Genomic DNA, 21,575 nt, shown 5'->3' on the forward strand with positions numbered 1-21,575 from the left:
ATAAATCGAAATGTCAGATTTTAAAACGAAGACGAAAAGACTCCAGGTGAGTAGGATAAATCCAGAGTCTCACACTGATTTATCAGTCTGTCCCAAGGATTCTGGGGGGGACAAAAAACTGACGAAACGAGAAATACGAAAACCCTTTTCATTCTACGTTGCCACCTATAATGCCAGAACTCTATTGTCAGAAGAAAAATTCTTCGAAATGGAAGATGCAATCAAAGAAATTAAATGGGACGTAATAGGAGTCTGCGAAATACGACACCGTGGTGAAAACTTAAAGACGCTGAAATCAGGACACCTCTTCTATAGCATTGGCTCCGAAACCGAATCAGTTGGAGGGGTCGGTTTCTTCATCCATAAAAAACATAAGAAAAACGTAGTTGATATAAAAAGTGTGTCTACAAGAGTTGCCTATGTAACCCTAAAGCTCAACAACAGGTATAAACTGAAAATTATCCAGGTATACGCTCCAACAACACAACATCCAGACGAAGAAGTTGAAGATTTTTATGATGATATATCTGTAGCTCTAAAAGACACACCCACCCACTTTACAATCCTGTGTGGGGATTTTAATGCAAAATTAGGCCTTAAAGAAGACGAAGCAGAGACATCACTAGGAAATTTTGGAACTCTAGGTAGAAATGAGCGGGGAGAAACACTCTTAGGCTTTTTGCTACAGAATAACTTGTTCCAAATGAACAGTTTTTTCGTTAAAAAACTACATAGAAGGTGGACGTGGGAAAGTCCTGATGGTAAAACAAGAAATGAAATAGATTACATTATCAGCGACAAAAAACAGATTATCACAGACGTGAGCGTCCTAAATAAATTTACTACAGGAAGTGACCATCGAATGGTAAGAGCCACAATAAAAATAGACCTCAAAAAAGAACGAAATCGTTTGATAAAAAAGAAAACCTTGCAAGCCTGGACTCCCCCATTAAATATTGATAAATACCAACACCATATAAACGCTGCTTTGGAAAGAAATACAACTTCAGATGAAAGTATAAATAGCTTAAATGAAAACATAATTAGAGCCATTGAAGAAAGTCAACGAAAAAACTGCCCAAAAAAGAAGAGAGATGAAAAAATAAGCCCAGAAACTAGAGAACTAATCAAAACGCGAAGTAAAATGAGAGGAAGCGAAAATACTGAAAAAAGTGCGTTAAGAGACATCAACAAGAAAGTGTCAAAGGAAATCAGAAAAGATCTAAGGAAGTATAAAACTCAAAGCATCCAGAAAACCATAGAAGAAAATAAAAGTTTGAAAGTTTTACGAAGGAAATTGACCAACGGAAAATGCGAAATACATAAATTAAAAAATAAAAACAGCGAAATAACATCAAACAGAGAAGATTTACTAAATATCGTAGAAGAATTTTATTTGGAACTATATAGGAGCCAAAGGCTGAATCAAAATAATCTGAGGGAAGCGGTTTCAAAGAAAATAATAAACCAAGGCTCCGAAATACTACCAGAGATAACCACTAGCGAAATCCATCAAGCACTGAGAAAAATGAAAAATGGAAAAGCACCAGGTGAAGATGGAGTCGTAATAGAGGCCATTAAAAACGGAGGCCACATTCTTATAGGTAAAATAAAAAATCTCTTCAACTTATGCCTTCATCAAAAGTCGATACCTGAAAAATGGAAAAACGCAGTAACAATACTTTTGCATAAGAAGGGAGATAAGACAGACTTAGAACATTATAGACCCATTAGCCTGCTAAACCACTTATACAAACTCTTTACAAAAGTAGTGACATCAAGAGTAGAAAAGAAGCTAGATTTTTACCAGCCAAAAGAACAAGCTGGATTTCGATCAAACTTTGGGACAAACGACCATCTGCAGGCAGTCAAGTTACTAATTGAGAAGTCAATAGAATATAATAAACCCCTTGTCCTAGCATTCGTGGATTTTCATAAAGCCTTTGACACGATAGAGCTGGATAGCATTTTAGAAGCTCTAAATGAATGCCGCATTGACTACCGTTACAGTACACTCATCTATAATATTTATAAAGAGGCAACAATGAGTGTTAAGTTACATGATAAAACCAAACAAATAAGCATAGAACGCGGCGTAAGACAAGGCGACACACTCTCGCCAAAACTATTCATAACTGTTCTGGAATATGCCTTTAAGATGCTCAACTGGGACAATAAAGGGATCAAAATAGATGGAGAAAAGTTAAATCATCTTCGTTTTGCAGATGACATAGTCCTTATAACTGATGACCTAGGAGGAGTAAAGAAAATGCTAAATGAGTTAGACGCTATCTGCTGGAAAATAGGCCTGAAAATGAACTTTTCTAAAACTAAATTTATGACTAATCTGATTCCTAGCGGGCAGCTGATTATACGCGAACAAGAAGTAGAACTAGTGGAAAAGTACATTTACTTGGGTCATGAAATTAGAATTGGCAGAGATAACCAAACATGCGAAATAAAAAGAAGATTAACTCTTGCTTGGGCAGCCTACGGAGCTCTGAGAGACATATTTAGGAGCAGTATACCGATCGGTTTAAAAAGACAAGTGTTTGACCAATGTGTGCTACCGGTAATGACATATGGAGCAGAGACACTGACTCTAACCAAGGCAACAGCGTCGAAAATGCAGGTTGCTCAAAGGCGCATGGAAAGATCCATGCTGGGCGTAACTCTACGGGATAAAATAAGAAATGAAGATCTCAGACAAACAACCGGTATCGCAGATGTTGTAGAACGTATCACCAGGCTCAAATGGAACTGGGCAGGACACGTCGCCAGGCTGAAAGATTCAAGATGGGCACGAAAGCTGATGGAGTGGAGACCAAGAGAAGATAAACGAAGTAGAGGAAGGCCGCCTACACGATGGACAGATGATATCAGGCGGATTAGTAAAAACTGGCAAAAATCAGCACAAAACCGTGAAGTGTGGAAACAATTGGGGGAGACCTATGTCCAGCAGTGGACGTGAATTGGTTGGATGATGATGATGATGATGATGATGTGGTGTGGTCACTACCTACATCTGCTGAGTTGAGGCATCTTACGTCGTCGTCGATTATTTTTGATGGATGTATATCTCTTTTAGTTACAACATAATCTATCATAGATCTGAAGACAGAATGCAGTCCATTTAATTACATGAAATCATCTTTCAACGTACAAGTTATCATTGAACAAAAATTTTTTCTTCTTTAAGTGCCATCTCCGTGCTACGGAGGTCGGCCATCATCATAGCTATTCGGACTTTAGAGGCTGTAGAAAATGGTACATCCGTACCATTCTGAGTCTTCCTATGCTTCTTGTTCCTTGAAACTTTCCCTGCATAATCAATTGGGGTAAGTTGTATCTCTCTCCATGTGTAATATATCCGAGATATTCTAATTTTCTTTTTTGATGGTATTTAAGATTTCCATTTCTTTATTCATCTTTCTTAGAACCTCCTTGTTTGTGACGTGTTCTGTACACGATATTTTCAGAATTGTTCTGTACACACATACACACACAGCTCGAATGATTCTAGTTTTTCATTGATACCGCATTCAAGGTCCAAGCTTCCTTCCATACAACAAATCGAGAAAACTTAGCACCTTTCTCATTGTGTTAAAATTTGATCTAGCCTTTTCTATTCTGATTTTGATTTCCTGGAAGTAATCACCTGTGGAGTTGATCATTGTTACAAGATATGCATATTGGTCGACTCGTTCGACATTGGATCCATTGATGAAGAGATTCTCGTTATTTCTTTGAGTTTTCGATATTCTCATAAATTTTGTCTTCTTGACGTTCATTGTTAGATCGTATTCTTGTCCAAACTGCGCTATTCTGGTCACCAGCCTCCAAAGATCGCCAATATTATAAATATAGAAGTAATATGTTGTTAATGAGAACTCCAGTTACCTTTAATTCAGCTGTTTCACCCTCAAGACCTTTTTTTAAGATCTCTTCCGAGTAGGCATAAAAAATAATTGGCGACAACACGCATCCTTGTCTAACCCCACGTCTGATTTCAATTTCCTCTGACAGCTGATGGTTAACACATACTTTTTCTCGTTGATTATAGTATAAGTTCGATATAAACCTGAAGTCATTGTAGTCTTATACAGTCTGATATAATCCTGAGGTCATTAATTGTTCATGTCGTATTTTGTCGAAAGCTGCATTATATTCAATAAAACACGCGTATATATCTAGATTGACGCCCAGGCAACAAAAAATTACTTACCATAAAATCAATCGCATACCCAGCGGAAAATTGAGCACCTTCTGAATACAGCATATCCACATCATCTTTTTTAGGTTTTGCCACTTTGAATTCATTTGTTAACTCGTAATCTTGACTAAATTGCCAGGAAAAGGGTTTAAGACTGGTAGAACCTACTTGAGGCAAAGACCATGGAGACCATTCGGTTGTACCTTCGAATTTACAACAAACTCTAAAGGAATACTGTTCGTTGACTTTAAGATCTTTTTGGAGGAACTGGCAATCTAGACCTAAAAAAAATCGTATACAAACTGAGAACATTATCTTATATGTTGTTTATTAAAAATCTGAGTTAATTTTCCGACAAAAGGATTTATTTTTACAACTTTATTTTTTGTAATCCATCTTCTGTGTAATACAGAAGTCTCCCTAGGGCCTAGATATTGAAATCTTCTACCAAAACAACAAAATGGAAGTCAGAATAGATGGACAACTTACAGAACCTATAGACATAGGCAGCGGAATAAGACAGGGAGATTCATTGGGTACTATGCTCTTCAATTTCAAAAGCGTCAACAAAGGAAGAGGATACAGAATGGGAAACAAAGAAGTAGAAATAGAGTAAAACCTCGATAGAACGGGACCTCTATTTAACGGACTTCGGATATAACGGACAAAAAACCCGATCAAATGTAAAAAAATATGAAAAATGGATTGCTTTAATTGTTGTCCTGTAACGCAGATGGATCGCATGGATTGACTGTTATTATTTGTCAAAGATATAATGCATCATGGTTCACCACAGATATTTTCAAAAATTGGTTTTTTAAAAAATTTGTACCTGCAGTGAGAAAATTTCAAATGAAGAAATTGAAAATACCGCCGAAAGAGGTGAAATGTTTATTAATTTTAGACAATGCTCCTGCTAATCCCCCTGAAAATATTATACAAGAAGATGGCAACTTTAAATTGTATGTTTTGGCCAAAAATGTATCACTTACTCAACCCATGGATCAGTGAATAATTTTGGCAACCAAACGAGTACATACAGTGCACTGGAATAAGTTTTAACCCCCCTCCCAACCCCCCATATTAACTTATTTATTTTTAGCACATAAGCAAAACGCTCGAACAGGTCGATTTTGAAAATAATTATAGTATATTATAGCATCAATGTTTCGAAATTTACGCGATCCCTCTTCAGACGACAGGCATAACTTTGATTTTTCTAAATGGAAAAGTACATAATGTGACACCTCATTTAAAAGCTTTTGAAATACTGATTACAAAAATGTATATTACTTTAATCCTTTTCGAGAGAGTAGGCGCACAATTTCGGTCGAATTATTTTTAAAGGCATTCAGTTTTTTCGAATCCTGAGAATACTAATAAGTATTTTTGAAAAATATAAACGCAGAATGAAATATTACAGTATTATCGATGGTCGAAAGTCCCTGAGAACTTCTATAATGTTTATTTTAATAAGTCACAGGGATGAAAAAAAGAGAAAATTTAGTCTGATTTTCAATTTAAAATATATCATTCAAAAGCAACTTTTTGTTTATTCTAATGGACTTTTTGCCTTTGGTAATAATGTAATCGTTCATTCTGCGTTTAAATTTTTCAAAAATACTTAATAGTTTTCTCAGGATTCGAAAAAAATAAATGCGTTTAAAAAGAATTCAACCGAAATTTTGCGCCTACGCTCTAAAAAACAGTTAAAGTAATATACATTTTTTAAGTTAATAAGGGGGGTAACACTTATTCCAGCGCACCGTATATTGCAGAAAGTTTTAAGACGAAGTAGAAAAGTAAAAAAGTTGCAAACAAAACTTGATAAAAAATTTTTTGATTGATTTGATACCTATTTCTATACAACGGACTTTCGGCTTTAACGGACATCCCGTTCCCCAATTAGTACGTTATATCGAGGCTGTTTCGCATACAACACAATATTGATAGCCCAAGATGAAGATAGTCTTGATAGTCTGTAAAGATTAGTTCACACATTTAACATAAAAGTAAATGAATTCAATATGAGAATTTCATCTCAGAAAACTAAAACAATAGTAAACTGTAAAGAACCAATCAGAAGTAAAATAGAAATTGACGGTATCAGTATTGAACAAGTAATGGAAATAAAATACATTGGAATTATATTCTCAAGCTACGGAGACCTGGACAAAAAGTGAGAAATCAAGTACAAAAAGCAAATAGACTGGCAGGATGTCTTAATACGACCAATAATGACATATTGTATCAGAAACCCTATACGCCAAGTGTTAAATTGGCAGACGTCAGAAGACCAAGATGGTTTAAGTTTTCGTGTAGGGATTCTTCATGTTCCCGGAAGGTATCCATTAACATCGGCTTTAAGCTTTTTCAATTTTACAATTTAACAATGTAAATTGCAAAATTGTCTGTAAATAAGTCTGAATTTAACCACTGTTTGGTTCTGGGGCTAATACAAGACATTAGACGAGTATTTACAAGGTTTCACTGATAATGGACTGATAGATCCGAAAACGTTTTGAACACATTTATGTAATCCAGATGATTTTTAAAATTTTAATTAAATTATACCTACTAATAAGGAGTTTTTTACTTCGATGTTGTGAGTTTTTTAACTACATGGTATACATACAGCCAACTCCCGAGAACTATCCCGTTTTAGACAAAAATGTAACTTTACACCATTTAAAGGGTGTTCACCCAGATATTTTTACTGGCTCAAATATGTATACCTTGTAGGCAGCACTGATGATGAAATTGTAGTTCGGAAAACGTTCTGTGATATGTCTCGAAAGGATCTTTTTAATATAAATATACCTTTTATAAAGGAATTTTAATAAATTGTTTGTGATTTATGGTATTATATAGCCGACAACAGGAAATTTATTTTTCTTGTGGATTAAAAAAAACGATTAGGCCCAACATGGTCACTTGGAAAACTAAGCCATATCTAAAAAGTTGAATTCCCATGTGTTTCAAGCGAAAGGTTTATAAGTACAACTAATGTGTTTTGCCCGCACAAATTTAGGAAACAAAAATTCACAAGTTACACAACGAGTCATGGAAGGTACAATGCTAGACGTGATGTGCCTTCGAAACCACATAACAAACCAACAAATCAGATAAAGATCCGGCGTTTAAGACGGCATCGAAAGAATCATGACGCTAAAGTGAAACGGCAGAGCACAGCAAGAAAATAAGATGGACGATGGACAAAACGAACTATGGAATGGAGGCCAAAAATTTACAAAAGAAGCCGAGGACGCCTACCAACTAGATGGACCAACGACGTGAAAAGAATAGTGGGAAACTGGCTACAAGCAGCCCAGTGTAGAAAACATTGGAAGAGGTCGAGGAAGGCGTATGTCCAGTAGTGGACGCGATTGGATGAATAATGACGGTATTAAAATCACAAATTTTTTAGGATCGATGCGAGTGGCCGAGGAAATTTAAATTCATTTAACTCACCTTTGTAAGCATCATGAAAATTGACAACTAAATGTTTATCTTCGTGTACATTTCCTAGTGCCTTTTGAAGCCTAAATTCTTCTATATCAGTTACCTTTTCTTCATTATCAACCACAACTTTCCATTCTACTAAAACTGCTCCAGGTTTTTCTGTTAATTCAGCTACCTAAAAAAAAACTAACATATTAGAAAATATCGATCATATAGAAAAATGTTTTGTTTGTAGAATCTTATTTAGATATTAGTAATATCGTTAATTAAATACCCCAATTGGGGTATTCAGTCAACGGTAATATCTAGAAGATAGGTAGATATTAGTTTAGATTACACCTAAACAAAACAGTTTCTGTGAAAAATATGGACTAAAAATGAATATAAAGAAGACCAAATACATGAAAATAACAAAAAAAGACAAATATGCAAACATACTGTTGTATAATTTTTTTGTGGGATTTAGTAAACAAATTTATATCAGAGACCACGAAATTATAGATTTTCATCGCCCTGTATATGACCAAAAATTGTAATAGGATAATTTAGTTGGTAATCAGTGTTTTCGCGGAAAAGTGAAATCGTTAAGAAGGTGGTTTTTCTTAATGAGTTTTTGGACGAACTTAAACAATGGTGCGGTCAGATTAGACAATACCGTTTATTTCGTTTTGCAATGGACAATAAGACATTTTATAAAAAATTCGAAGAAGGTTAAGCGGTAAACAAATTTATTGAGTTTAGAATGTAAGGTTTTTTGTTTAGCAGTTTGAAACAACGAAAGTAATTTGATGTCTCCGAGAATTTAACAAAATGGAAAGTTGTATACAAATTAAATTGGTTCTTGAGAAATTATAATATGGGTAGTGGGTAGAAAGGATGTTTTGTGATTGGTGGAAAATGATGGATGGAAGGGATGAGAGTGTTGAGTCTGATTTTGACGAGAGAAAAAATAGGCACTGTGTTATGAATATTTGGAGACAGCAGTCCAGTTTTTGAAAAGTGAGAAGTCAGTGTAAAGTGGTGAAATTGGCATTTGCGTGCAGAATCAAGTTGAAATGAAATCATTGACCGGTTTGAGAAGATAATTTTCCTGTGTCCGAGAAAGATTCCTGTTTCTGTCTAGAACGAGTAGCCGATTGGTGTCTATTTGCACAAGATATCGAGCAGAGAGAAAACTGAGTCGAGAATTCGAGCTAGTCCTGTTTGTTTGTTTGTGAAGCATTTTGGACAAGAGGGACCTTTCGCAACACCCTAAGAGTACGTGTGGAAGAATCGCGAACGACGCAATCCGGGAAAAGAAGTAGAGAAGAAACAAAAAGGTTAGTCAAATTATTTGTGAAACGGAGAGAGTTTGTTTATATCCACACCATATTTGCTTAATTTTTGTATTGAACAGTTCTATAACATAATTAGTCATTCAAAATTTTAAAGAAGAAATAAGTAATCAATTCAAAAGGAGAAAAGTAAATTTTATTAAATTTTGTAAGAATATATTATAACGAATTATTTAAATAATTTTTTTTTTGTTAAAACAGAGGAGATTTCAGAATTAAAGCTTAATTTAGTAGATGAGAAATAGTTGCAACAAATTTAGATTTTAGCATATTTTTTAAATCCTATGTTTATGGTATGTTGGATAAATAAATAATATTCTTTAACATTTATATGACATTGAGTGTGTTTAATTTCCCTGTTTGTCCTGGATGGAGTAAGCAACTAAAGATACCAGAAGCCACAAACCAAAGGTAAAGCATCAAAAATAAAATAGCCCTGAGAATGAAGTTTATTAAAAAATTTAATTTAAATTTGGTTTTGTTTTACATAAGCAGTAATTAAAATAACTGAGTAATTAATTAAATTAAGAATTTGCTCATCAATCTCATAAAAGAGAGAAATATAGAGCATAACAATACATTTGAAAAATGTAACGATAGAAAGAATTGATAAATAATACAAATACCTAGAAACCTGGATTTTAGACAATATAATAATGATCAAACAGCAGAAATAAGGGCCAGGATAGAAATAGAAAACAATTCTCTGCAACAAAGACCTTAGATTAGAACTAAGAGTAAGAGCTCTGAGATGCTACGTGCTTTCGATACTGCAATATTGACTTGGCTGGATATTGAAGTAAGAATAGATAAATAAGCTACAGTTCTTTGAAATGTGGTGTTACGGGAGGATGCTGAGAATCGCATGAACACTGGACACAAAAGAAAACTCATCATCATCAACCCGTACGCGTCCACTGCTGGACATAGGTCTCCCTCAGCTCTTTCCATTTATCTATATTTTGTGCGGCTTGCATCCAGTTACCGATAACATGCTTCAAATCATCAGCCCATCTGGTTAGTGGGCGTCCTCTGCTCCGTAGTGCTTCTTCTCGCGGCCTCCACAATCTGGCGACGTGTCCTGCCCAATTCCACTAAGCGACGCGATTTTTTCGACAGCGTCTGTTGTTTTTGTTCTACGGCGTATTTCTTCGTTTGGGATTCGGTCTCTCAGAGAGACACCCAACATCTGGCGCTCCATAGCCCTCTCGAGTTACGCGAATCTTGTTCACTACCTTTTTTGTTAGTGTTAATGTTTCGGTTCCATAAGTGAGTACAGGCAACACACACTGATCAAAGATTTTCCTTTTGAAGCATATGGGCAAGTCCGATTTAAATACTTAGTTCAGTATACCAAACGCTGCGCAGGCTAATCCTATGCGACGTGGGAGTTCGCACGTCTGGTTATCTCGTCCCAACCGAATTTCATGTCCCAAGTACTTATAAGATGCAGTCTGCTCAATATCCATTCCATCAACAACAATATTACGATTTAGCACCAGATTAGTCATTATTTGCGTCTTGTTGATGTTAATCTTTAGTCCGACCTCTAAGGAAGCGTAATATAATTTGTTCAACATTATTATTGCATCATCCATACGATCGGCTATAAGGACGATGTCATCTGCGAATCTCAAATGACTGAGCTTCTCTCAATTTATATTGATACCATACATATTCGTTTAGATCTGCCTTCTTAAATGTGTGTTCTAAAAGGGTTGTGAATAGCTTCGGTGAGACGGTGTCTCCCTGCCGTACTCCTCGCTGTATACAGAATGTATTTGTTTGTTATTCAGACAGTCTTACGCTAGCCGTTGCCTTTTGGTAGATATATTTGATCATGTTAATGTAGCGATGGTCTATTCGGCATTCTGTCAATGCTTTTAACATTTTCTTGGCTTTTGGTATCGAATGCTTTCTCGTAGTCCACAAATATCAGTGCCAATGGTTTGTTGTATTCCGCAGACTTCTCTATTAGGTTTTTTATTACCAGTAAGTGGTCATTAGTGCTATATCCAGATCTAAAGCCAGCTTGTTCTCTAGGCTGATAGAAGTCTAACTTAGCCTCCAGTCTTTTTTTGATAATTTTTGTGAAAAGTTTATATATGTGTGATAGCAAACTGATAGGACAGTAGTTTTTTAGATCTGTTATGTCACCCTTCTTGTGTAATAAAACAATGACTGCATTGTTCCATTGAGAAGGAGTTTTTCCTTGGTAAATGCATTCGGTGAAAAGTTTGGCCAAAGCCTGGATAATTTTATTTCCACCTTGTTTGATTGCCTCGATTACCATTCCTTCATCGCCAGGGGATTTATTATTTTTCATTTCTGAAAAAGCATTTTTAACTTCATGTGGTGTTACTTCTGATCCCTGGTTTGTGATTTTGGGCAGGGGCTGATCTTGCCTTTCGTTGGTGCTCTCATACATTTCGCGATAAAAGGATTCGACAACCTTGAGGATTTCGGCTTTATCCGTGGCAATGTTGCCATCTTTGTTTCTGATTTTGTACATATTTTTGTTACCGATGTTATTCGTATTTCGCCTCAAAACTTTTAAACCTTTGTTTTCTTGAATTATGTGAATTATTTCTCTTGTGTTGTTTTCTCTTATGTCTTTTCGGATCGATCGGTGGATATCTTTATTTAATTTCTTCAGTGTTGGAGTCGTTTTCCGTCAACTGTCTTCTTTTACTTATTAACTCTTTGGTATTTTGGTTTCATTTTTCTTTATGGGTCACGACAGTCGGGCAGCACTCCCTTTCTATTTCTTTTAGTGCTTTCCTTATGACATTATTTGCTTGTTCAATGTCTTCTATGTCGTTTTCAAGGTCTTGTATACGTCTGGTTAGTACATCATCATAGAGGTTGTTGTTTTCTGGGGGAATCCATTTCGTCTTTCATGTTTTGAAGATCATCTAGGTTCTTTCGAAATTGACATTCAATCGTATCTTTGCTTGGATTAATTTGTGGTCGCTTCCTACCGAAAATTTGTTAAGTATTTCAATGTCTTTAATTATTTCTTTTCTGCTTGTTATAATAAAATTTATCTCATTTTTGACACTGCCATCTGGGCTTATCCATGTCCATTTACGCTGAGGCTTTTTATCGAAAAAAAGAGTTCATCATGGATAAATTTTCCTGGTGTAAGAAATTAAGCAGTCTTTGTCCTCGAAAAAAGAAAACTAACACGGAAGAATTGCGAGAAATAAGCAAAGAATACGAAATAATGAACACGATAAAAAGAAGAAAGTTACGATATCTGGGACACAATGAGGGGACATCAATATGAACTGCTAAGACTGATAATACAGGGAAAGATAAGAGGGGGAAGGAGTATAGGAAAAAGTAGAATGTCATGGTTGAAGAATTTAAGGGACTGGTTTAAATTCAGTTCTATAGAACGTTTCAGAGCAGCGGCAGATATGATGATGATATCCAACCTCCGATTGGGAGACAGCACTTAAAGAAGAAGATAGTTAAAAATTTGAATGCCATAATTATACTCTAGGATAAAGGACCCCGGCACTTTTCTCACGTAAAAGTAGTTTCAAGCAGCTGAAACTTTACAGAGAGGTAGCTTTGGTCATACTGATCAGAAATTTTCATTGCCCAAGAAGCAGAAATCAATTGTTTCTGAGTTACATTTTTTCCATCCAGTGAAGAATTTTACATTAATCATTGTATTGGCGCGCATATAATTCAGTCAATTTGTACTCTACGAGCCCCCTAGTGGGAAAGTTTTGGGGTAGTTCTGATTTCTTTCATTATATATGTATTTTGGGCTGATGAATCCGAATATGAGGTTTGCGGACAAAATTTCGTGACGGAACATCGAGTAAATCGCCAAAAATTTCTGCTTTTTCCCGCTTTTTTGCTTAAATCTCGAAAACTATTAACTTTTAGTAAATGGTCTGTTAACAGAAATTAAAGTACTTAAAATTCTCTACAAATATCACTATCTACTTTTTTTTCGGTCTAAAGTGCAAGTTAAAAATTGACAATTTTTAACGGTCTCTGCAAAACCCTCTTTTTACATTTCAAAACTTTATTTTTTATTAAAATGCTGTCATTTGATAAATTTCTCCTAGTTTTCTGCACAAATAATTAAAAAGAAAAAAAAGGTCGAAATATCACAAAAGTATCACAAAACTTCACAATCACTTCGATGACATCGTGTCCTGGCTCAGAGTCTGATTGCTCCATCTTCAGCTCCAGGGGGTCGTTCTCCTGGAAAATAAAACAGGTAGTGAGATGCTGACTTCTGATCATAATATATCAAGAAGAGATGAATGATTACGAAATAACTTATGAGATTCTACATACTTTTGTCTCTTTCTTCAGTCTCTTCTACGTCTATATCAAAGCTATTTTCGGGGAGCTCAATGTTGTCGCACAGTCCTTCGCATGATGTGCAAATTGGGGAACAATGGATGCCCGCCTTCCTGCATCCACAATTGCGTTGGCAGCCGAAATATACCGTAGTAGTGAGTTTGGTGCAGGGTCCAAAGTGGTTGGCACTGGCACGAGACCACTAGTAGTTTTTTTCCAACCCCACTTACTTGGATCTTTTTGTTGCTCTTCAAGTGTGGCTTGATATACAGTGGTGTCATGACAAAATTAGCAGTGCGGGAACGCAGTGCCGGAACGCACTGCTAATTTTTGTTTACAAAACCTAAATTCTCTATTATTTTTTTTTTCTTTTCTTAACCAGTGCGGGAACGGCGTTCCCACGCGTTCCCACACGATGACACCACTGTTGATATATAGATAACCATTGCTAGTAAACTCTAAGTGAATGTTCTCGTGCAGCAGATTCGGTAGGGGGTAATGGTCTTATTTTTGTATGATGAAGATACGTATTGCCTGTATCTCAAATCGTTCAGACTGGTCTCTTTTTTCTTCCATATAGAGCTATGCCATATGAGAAACATGTTTCCTGCTGTAGCAACCGCATCCGGATGTGCATTAGGGTCTTTAAAAGCCTCCATGGTTAGTTGCAAGTCTGTGTTCTTCTGCAGGACTTTAAGGAATTTCAGTTTCCCCTGATTAAACAACGCGGAAGTAGTATCACAACCACTCATCGCATGACATGTGATATTACATTGTAGGAATAAGATATGGACCATTAGGATTTTTTCAGCAGCCAGATGAGAGTTGTAGAAGCTTTGCGAAACCTTTCCTTTTCCTGGTTTCAGAAAAAAATATATTTTTTGTGTTAGGACTACACAGGCCAATCAAAATGATCAGAGATCGATATCTTCCCCCACCACTGTCACTTGTCCACTTGACGATGCCTTCTCAAGAGCTGTGGTAATAAGTAATAATTAGAATATCAGCATCCTCCACAGGATGGAGGATGTAAATTTATCAAATGACAGCATTCTAATAAAAAATAAAGTTTTGGAATGTAAAAAGTGGGTTTTGCAGAGACCGTTAAAAATTGGCAATTTTCAACTTGCACTTTAGACCGAACGGTTCGTCTGAAAAAAAAAGTAAATAGTGATATTTTTAGAGAATTTTAAGTACTTACTTTAATTTCTGTTAACAGACCATTTACTAAAAGTTGATAGTTTTCGAGATTAAAGAAAAAAGCCGGAAAAAACAGAAATGAAAAAACATTGTGCGCCACTGAGATATTTTAAATTAAAAATCATTTTTGAACTCTTACTCTTCGTTTCATTTGTTACAAAAAATCTTTGGATGCCACTGCGGTGTTCCGTCGTGACTCTGCTATAGCTCGCGGTGCTCGCGGTCTAGCTGTAAAGCTATACAATACCGTAATCTTTTCTCAGAAGGGTTTACACACGATAACGAAAGGCAGCAAACCATTGAAAGAAAAATGTTTATTGCTAACTACTAGTAATAAACATTTTCAGGAATATATAATAAAGAGTGACGTAACAAACTCCGTCGGGGCGCCCCAGCGGTATTGGAAATGGGGCCCCCTTTAAAAACAAAAACTTATATGTGTCATACATAGCCCAGTAATTGAACGTCAAATGCGACGATATGTAATTTTCAGTGTCACCACCGAAGTTCTGAAGTCAATGCTTTTCGAGTTATTTGTGAGTGAAAATGTTTATTGTTCAACTAGTCCTGTCGCCAGGGGGAGTACAACGGCCTTCTTTATGCCCGTATTCATAGTCGAGACTCAAGTCCGACCTTGAACAAATTCTTATACAAATTTTTGTATACACATTTTTTCAAGGTCGACCTTGAGCATCGACTCTGACTTGAGTCTCGACTATGAATACGGGCCTTATTCAGATATGCTTACCCAAGTTTTTTTATGTATCTTGGCCCATAGAACACGAATTTTTTGGGTAACAGTTGATCCGGATGTGGATAAGATTGTAATAAATAATGAACTTGAGGAGTTACATAACAGCGATTTTTCGCAAATTAAATAATGTTTTTGTATTTTTTGGGTCATTCTATACAAAAAATGTTCTTACAAGTTTTTTCGTAGGATGCATAGTTTTCTAGATAAACGCGGTTGAACTTTCAAAAAATCGAAAAATTGCAATTTTTGAACCCGAATAACTTTTGATTAAAAAATAAAATAGCAATTCTGCTTGCATTTGAAAGTTCAAGTCAAATTCTATCGGTTTTGATTATTTACATTGCTAAAAACTAATTTTTTATTGTTAAACAAAGCTACAAACACATGGTGCTTAAGGGGTGTTTTCAATGCATCTCTCATTTAAAATCGAACGAGTAGGCGCGCCTACAAACAGCAATTTCTACGTAGCATGCATTAAAACGCATGTATTGGGCACGGGAAACACTATTTGTTTATAGCTTTGTTTGACAATAAAAAAATTAATTTTTAGCAATGCAAATAATCAAAACCGGTATAATTTGACTTGAACTTTCAAATGCGGTAAGCAGAATTGCTATTTTATTTTTTAATCAAAAGTTAATTCGGGTTAAAAAATTTTACTCAAAAAATTCGTGTTCTACGGGTCAAAATACATAAAAAAACTTGGGTAACTCCATCTGAATAAAGGAGGCCGTTGTACAGGACTAAACAAAATTCTCTATTCAGTAGTAAAAACATTAACATCTTTATTTATACAGGGTGTCCAAAAAATTTCTTTTTAATTAAATTGTGTTTGAAGAATGTATGTAATTTATTTAATTCAAAATACATTTTACTGCTCTCAGAAAACAAAAAAAAATGTTTAGTTGAAAAATAATCATTGCTTTTCGCTTAAATTAAATGTTCAAACTGTCAAAAGGCAGGTGGGTGTCTACTTTAATATTGAATTTAAGCAGAAAACAATATTTATTTGTCAAATAAACATTTTTTCTTGTTTTCAGATAGCAGTAAAATGTATTTTGAATTAAATAAATTACACATATTCTTCTTTTTATGTCAATAAATTTAATTGAAAAAACCTTTTTTGGACATCTTGTACAAATAATTATGTTAATGTTTATATTACTGAATAGAAAATTAAATTACCTTTCAAATGAGCTATCACATGACCCCTATTATCATTTAAAGAAATCATCGATGACGTCATCACGTCCAGATAGATGACGTCACTAGTATGACATATATGCCAAAAAGTCGTAATTTAAAAATAAAAATTGACCTGTTTCGGGATTTATTTCCAAAATTGCCCATTCATGAAAAAATGAATTTATTCCAACCTTTACGTGCTCACTGTATATAAAGTAAATGGTAAAGCGCTAACGATTAATTTTAATTTGAGTGCTAAATAGGGGGAGATTTTCAGGATTTTTTACCAAAAAAAAGGAGCCTACTTTATTTTGAGCGTAACTCGCTTAGTTTTGATGCTAGAAACTTTTATAAAAAAAAATAAAAATAAAGCTTTTTTTAAACATTTCAAAAAATTTTTAATGTAATATATTTTAATTTAATGTTTTAATTTCACGTTGAAATATTCGCTTTGAAATTTGACGGATATGAACCTTATATTTCATTAGCTATAAATTTGCTTCTACTGGGTCTAGAGTCTAGAGAGTTCATACATACACCAATATTTTCACTTTTTTAGAAACTATATTTTTGCCAAGAATATTTTTTTTGTGTTTTTTCGACAAACTGCTTACTTTTTCAGTTATTTCCAAAATCGCCTAAAAACGTGTTTTTACAATATCACTTTTCTTCTTTGGCATGTTACCTATGTGTATGCCAAATTTCATGTCAATCCAAGCGGTTCTTTAAAATTTGGAGCAAAAACCGTGATTCCATGTAGTGTATATAATACATATCTACCTGATGGACAACTTCATTTTCAATACTACACTGCTTAAAAAACGTTATATATTATGTATGCGTAAAATAATATAACAATAGCAAATTTTTTACCTATTAGACGACAACATGGGGCCCCTGACATATTGGGCCCCCTTCATGCCGCGGGGGCCTCTGTTAAACCTCTGATAATAAACTTATTTGTTTATTATGTATTATACAGGGTGTCCAGGAACTCTTCTGACAAACGAAGACCGGATATTCCTCTCAGATAATTTTAAGACCATAATATAACCCAATTCACCTAGTCTGAAAATGCTTTTTAAGGGAGCTTAAGCTCTTTGAAGATGGCATCTTGTAATTAGTTTTTTTTAATACCTTTAGAACGCTTCTATTTAGAAAAACGAAAACTGGTACGCTTATTTATCTTCCAGAGATAAATCGATTCCAGATAAAGGTCATAGACGTCCGTTTTTGGGTAGGGTAAGTCCTGTATTTTTGCACCAAGTTTCAGACAATTTGGAGACCCAAGAATTTTTTGGATCCAAAATTGAATGGTTTGAAATGGGATCACTCGTATTATATTGGCAATCATTTTTGTATAATTATATAGTTTCCGAATGAACTTGAGATCAGTTTGTCTTTGGAAAAAATTGTCTGTTATTAACAGTTGTACCACTGATTGATAAATATACAGAGCATACCTTTTGTATTTTTGGTACACCATGTATTTAATGGATAGTAAAATAAAACTGACCATTTCTTCAAATTTAGAAACAATAGGAAAGATAGTAGAAATGACTAAAAGAAAAAACCGATTTCACGTATACAATTCAGGTCTTAAATTTTTGGAATTTATGTCAATTAATACCTCTATTGGGGGTTCATGCCAGTTGATTATTATTTTAGCTGGACTTCCAGGAAAAACAATACAGCAATAACTTTGGGTAAATAATAAAGACAATTAAATCAGACGTTAGAGATTATAGTAGGTAACTACCAGGTATATTTTAAGGATTGAATAGTGTTGTCATAACGTTGAGTTTACCGTCTACCGTGGTACGTGGTATCAATCTACCAATAGGGATTAAAAACTTAAACCAAAAATAACCGAAATCAAAATTAGAAATCGTCTTCAAGATACATATGGATATTTGTTACAAAAAAAGTTAGAAAAATAATTATAAGTAATTATACACTGAATATTTCATTGACAACCAGAATACTTAGGTGCTATGTTTTCTCCACCTTGCTCTCTAAGGTATTGAAGCCTGGACAATGACAGAGGCAACACAAAAAAGAATCCAAGCATTCGAACTCTGGTGTTACCGTAAAATGCTCAGAATATCCTACATGAGCCATACGACAAATGCGGAAGTCTTGCGGAAGATGAACAAGGAAAGAGAGCTTATGCTTATAAAAAAGGAACGGAATATTTTGGTCACATCGTAAAAAATCAAAAGTATCAACTGCTCCAACTTGTAATCGAAGGCAAAGTAAATAGTAAAAGGGGACCAGGAAGAAGACTTAACTATTGGCTTAAAACCTACGACAATGGTCGAATGTGACCTCCATAGAACTATTCATGGCAGCTGCAAGTAAGATTAAAAAAAGGCTGATTCTCATTATAACGCAAGGCAAATGCTCGGCATGGGCAAGGCATCGGCTCGGCAAGATACATTTTACATAAAATCTTATGCATTGCACGGGATGTAATTCACACTATGCGTGCCAGGCATGCGACGTTCTTTTCGAAACAATCTTTGCCGTGCCTTGCCGGTTCTTTGCACGTCTAATGAGAATCAGCCTTAAATGGGCAGATATAATGGCCAATGTCCTTAAGGATACGGCACCGCAAGAAGAGAAGATACATTGGATGAAAGGACACCGCACACATCTTATGGAAAATATAATGTCACTCAAATTCAATAAAATTTATATGAATAGATTCGTTTCAAATTAACGGTCAATTCTTATCATTGCGCCAACTCTGTATTTTCAATAATAAGAGCAGAAATTGATATAAATAAATCTGAAATCAAATGGGTACGTACATAAGTTAGAGAGAGAAAAAATATTTTAAAATACCCAAATTATCGGTACTCCATAAATCAGCGGATTAGTTTCACTAATCCGCTTAGGCCCAGCGGGGTTTAAGCTGTTTTGAATAGCACCCAGAGTAATAGTGATTGTAACTGACACTTTTATGAACTTCGAAAATATGATTTTGATAAACTTTAATTGCAATTTGCGCCGTAATTAAACATAATTAAGAGTTGGCGCAATGATAAGAACTGACCGTTAATTTAAAACGAATCTATTCATATAAATTTTATTGAATTTGAGTGACATTATATTTTCCATAAGATGTGTGCGGTGTCCTTTATAGGAACGACGACGAGGTACTTTTGTACCAATACACTTTTTCATAAACACTACAGTATCACTGAATTTTATAATATTGTAGATTAAAGTCTGGTGGATTTTTGGGAGATGTTAAAACTATATATTTGATATAAGTTGTGTCTATTAATTGAGTCGAATGTCTGTTTGAAATCTATGAATAGGTTCTAGACGTCAATGTCCTATTTCCACGATTTGTTTAGAATTTGTTTCACTGTGGATATCTGGTCAGCTCTCAGCTCTAGATCATCCTTGTCGGAAACCGATTTGATATTCACCCATAATATTTTCAGATAATTGTTGGAGTCGTATGTTTAATAGGCATGCAAAAACTTAGTTCACAAGAGGTTTAAGCCGCGATAATTTTCGCATTTCAGTTTATTCCTTTTTTTATAGATCGGGCATATAATCCCAGTTTTCAAGTCGGTAAGGATCTTTTCATCATTCAAAATCTTTTTTTATTGCTTGTTTTGCCTCTTCCATCGTCCGGGTTCCATATTTTCGCTGTCTCCCTCAATGTGATACATGTTCATATGTCCTTCATTTTCTTGCGTCCCTAAAAGAGTTTGGAAATAGGTTTTCCAGACATATTTTCTTTCTTTTGGATGGCTGGTTATCTGCACTTCTTTATTTTTGCATAGTACTAATAAAAGCAACAATGGACTCGTCAACAGAAACTGTAAGGATACAAAATGAGCTTACGGAGAACTTTTCAATAGTCAAGGATTAAAGCAAGGAGACATGCTGACACCGACACTATTCAATCTGACTCTCGAAAATTTGTGATAAGACAGTTGAAGATAGGAGACGCTAATTTCCTAACAAACAAATCAATACAGATTGCTGCCTATGGTGACGTTGGGCATCCCTGTAGTAGTCCTTTTGTTGTTTTAAAGTGGGCAACTATCTTGTTTCCGATTTTTATATATATTTCATTTCTCCTGTATATGTTCATGATTGCTTGTGTTAGGTTAGCTGGTATCCCCATTTTTGTCATTTATTTATATAGGGTGAGGCAGATAAAGGGCCTATTAGAAATATCTCGAGAACTAAAGGCAACAGAATCATGAAAATTGGAATGAAGGGGTTTTGAAGAGTGATCTATTTAATGAAAATATTTTTATCTATTTTCTACTTCCGGTTATACCGGAAGTTGCTTATACCTTCGTTTTTTTAAATGGGACACCCTGTATATTTTTACATTTTTGTAGTCTCCTCGACGTCTCCTTTCTTAAAATATGAGGTTTTATATTATTATACAGGGTAGTTTAAAAGATAATTACGTGTTTTTATTAATTTCGTAGCAACTTTCACACCCTGTAGAATTATAGTACTTTGACATCAAAAACTCTATTTACGTTCAGATGATTTTTAATATAGTCTACTATTGTTAAACATTATTAATATAGCTATATATTGAATTTTAGTATACAATGTTGGTCAAAACACGGATTGAATATTTTCTGAGTTTTCTTAAATAGCACACCCTGTATTTTAGTATTCTAATGAAATGATATTTTATGGTACTATTTTATTTTATAAACATTCCCTATACCTAACTGCTTTAATTTGTGAGTTATTGGTGATTCAAGCCAAATATTAATTGCAACAAAAAATACGTGAAATTTTATTAGGTTGGCCTTGAAAATATTCAGTCACAAATAATTTTTCGGAAATAAATACATATTAATCTAGACTGATAGTTAAAATTCCCAATAATGGTTGAGCTATCAAAATACTTATGTAGGTAAGATTGTTGGCGCGATTAACAATTAAGCACAAATTAAAGCAGTTAGGTATAGGGAATGCTTAAGAAATCAAAAAAGTAACATAAATATCATTTCATTACGATACTAAAATACAGGGTGTTCCATTTAAGAAAACTCAGAAAATACTCAATCCGAGTTTCGACCAACCCTGTATTCGCGGTGTGCAA

At 34.7% G+C, this 21,575-nt stretch overlaps 1 protein-coding gene across 2 annotated transcripts in view; it reads right to left on the bottom strand.

Annotated features, from left to right (window-relative positions):
• The window catches only part of LOC114325758 (cytokine receptor-like factor 3), a 79,552-nt gene that overhangs the window by 22,256 nt on the left and 35,721 nt on the right, over positions 1-21,575 (bottom strand). For both annotated transcript variants that reach the window (XM_028273893.2, XM_028273892.2), the window contains 2 exons: positions 7,685-7,850; positions 4,226-4,494 (listed from right to left, as the gene is read on the bottom strand). In XM_028273893.2, coding sequence (XP_028129694.1) covers positions 4,226-4,494; positions 7,685-7,850 — 435 coding nt within the window. The remainder of the gene's footprint in view (positions 1-4,225; positions 4,495-7,684; positions 7,851-21,575) is intronic.

Source organism: Diabrotica virgifera, chromosome 7 (assembly GCF_917563875.1).
Source record: "Diabrotica virgifera virgifera chromosome 7, PGI_DIABVI_V3a".
NCBI classification, from domain to species: Eukaryota; Metazoa; Arthropoda; class Insecta; order Coleoptera; family Chrysomelidae; genus Diabrotica; species Diabrotica virgifera.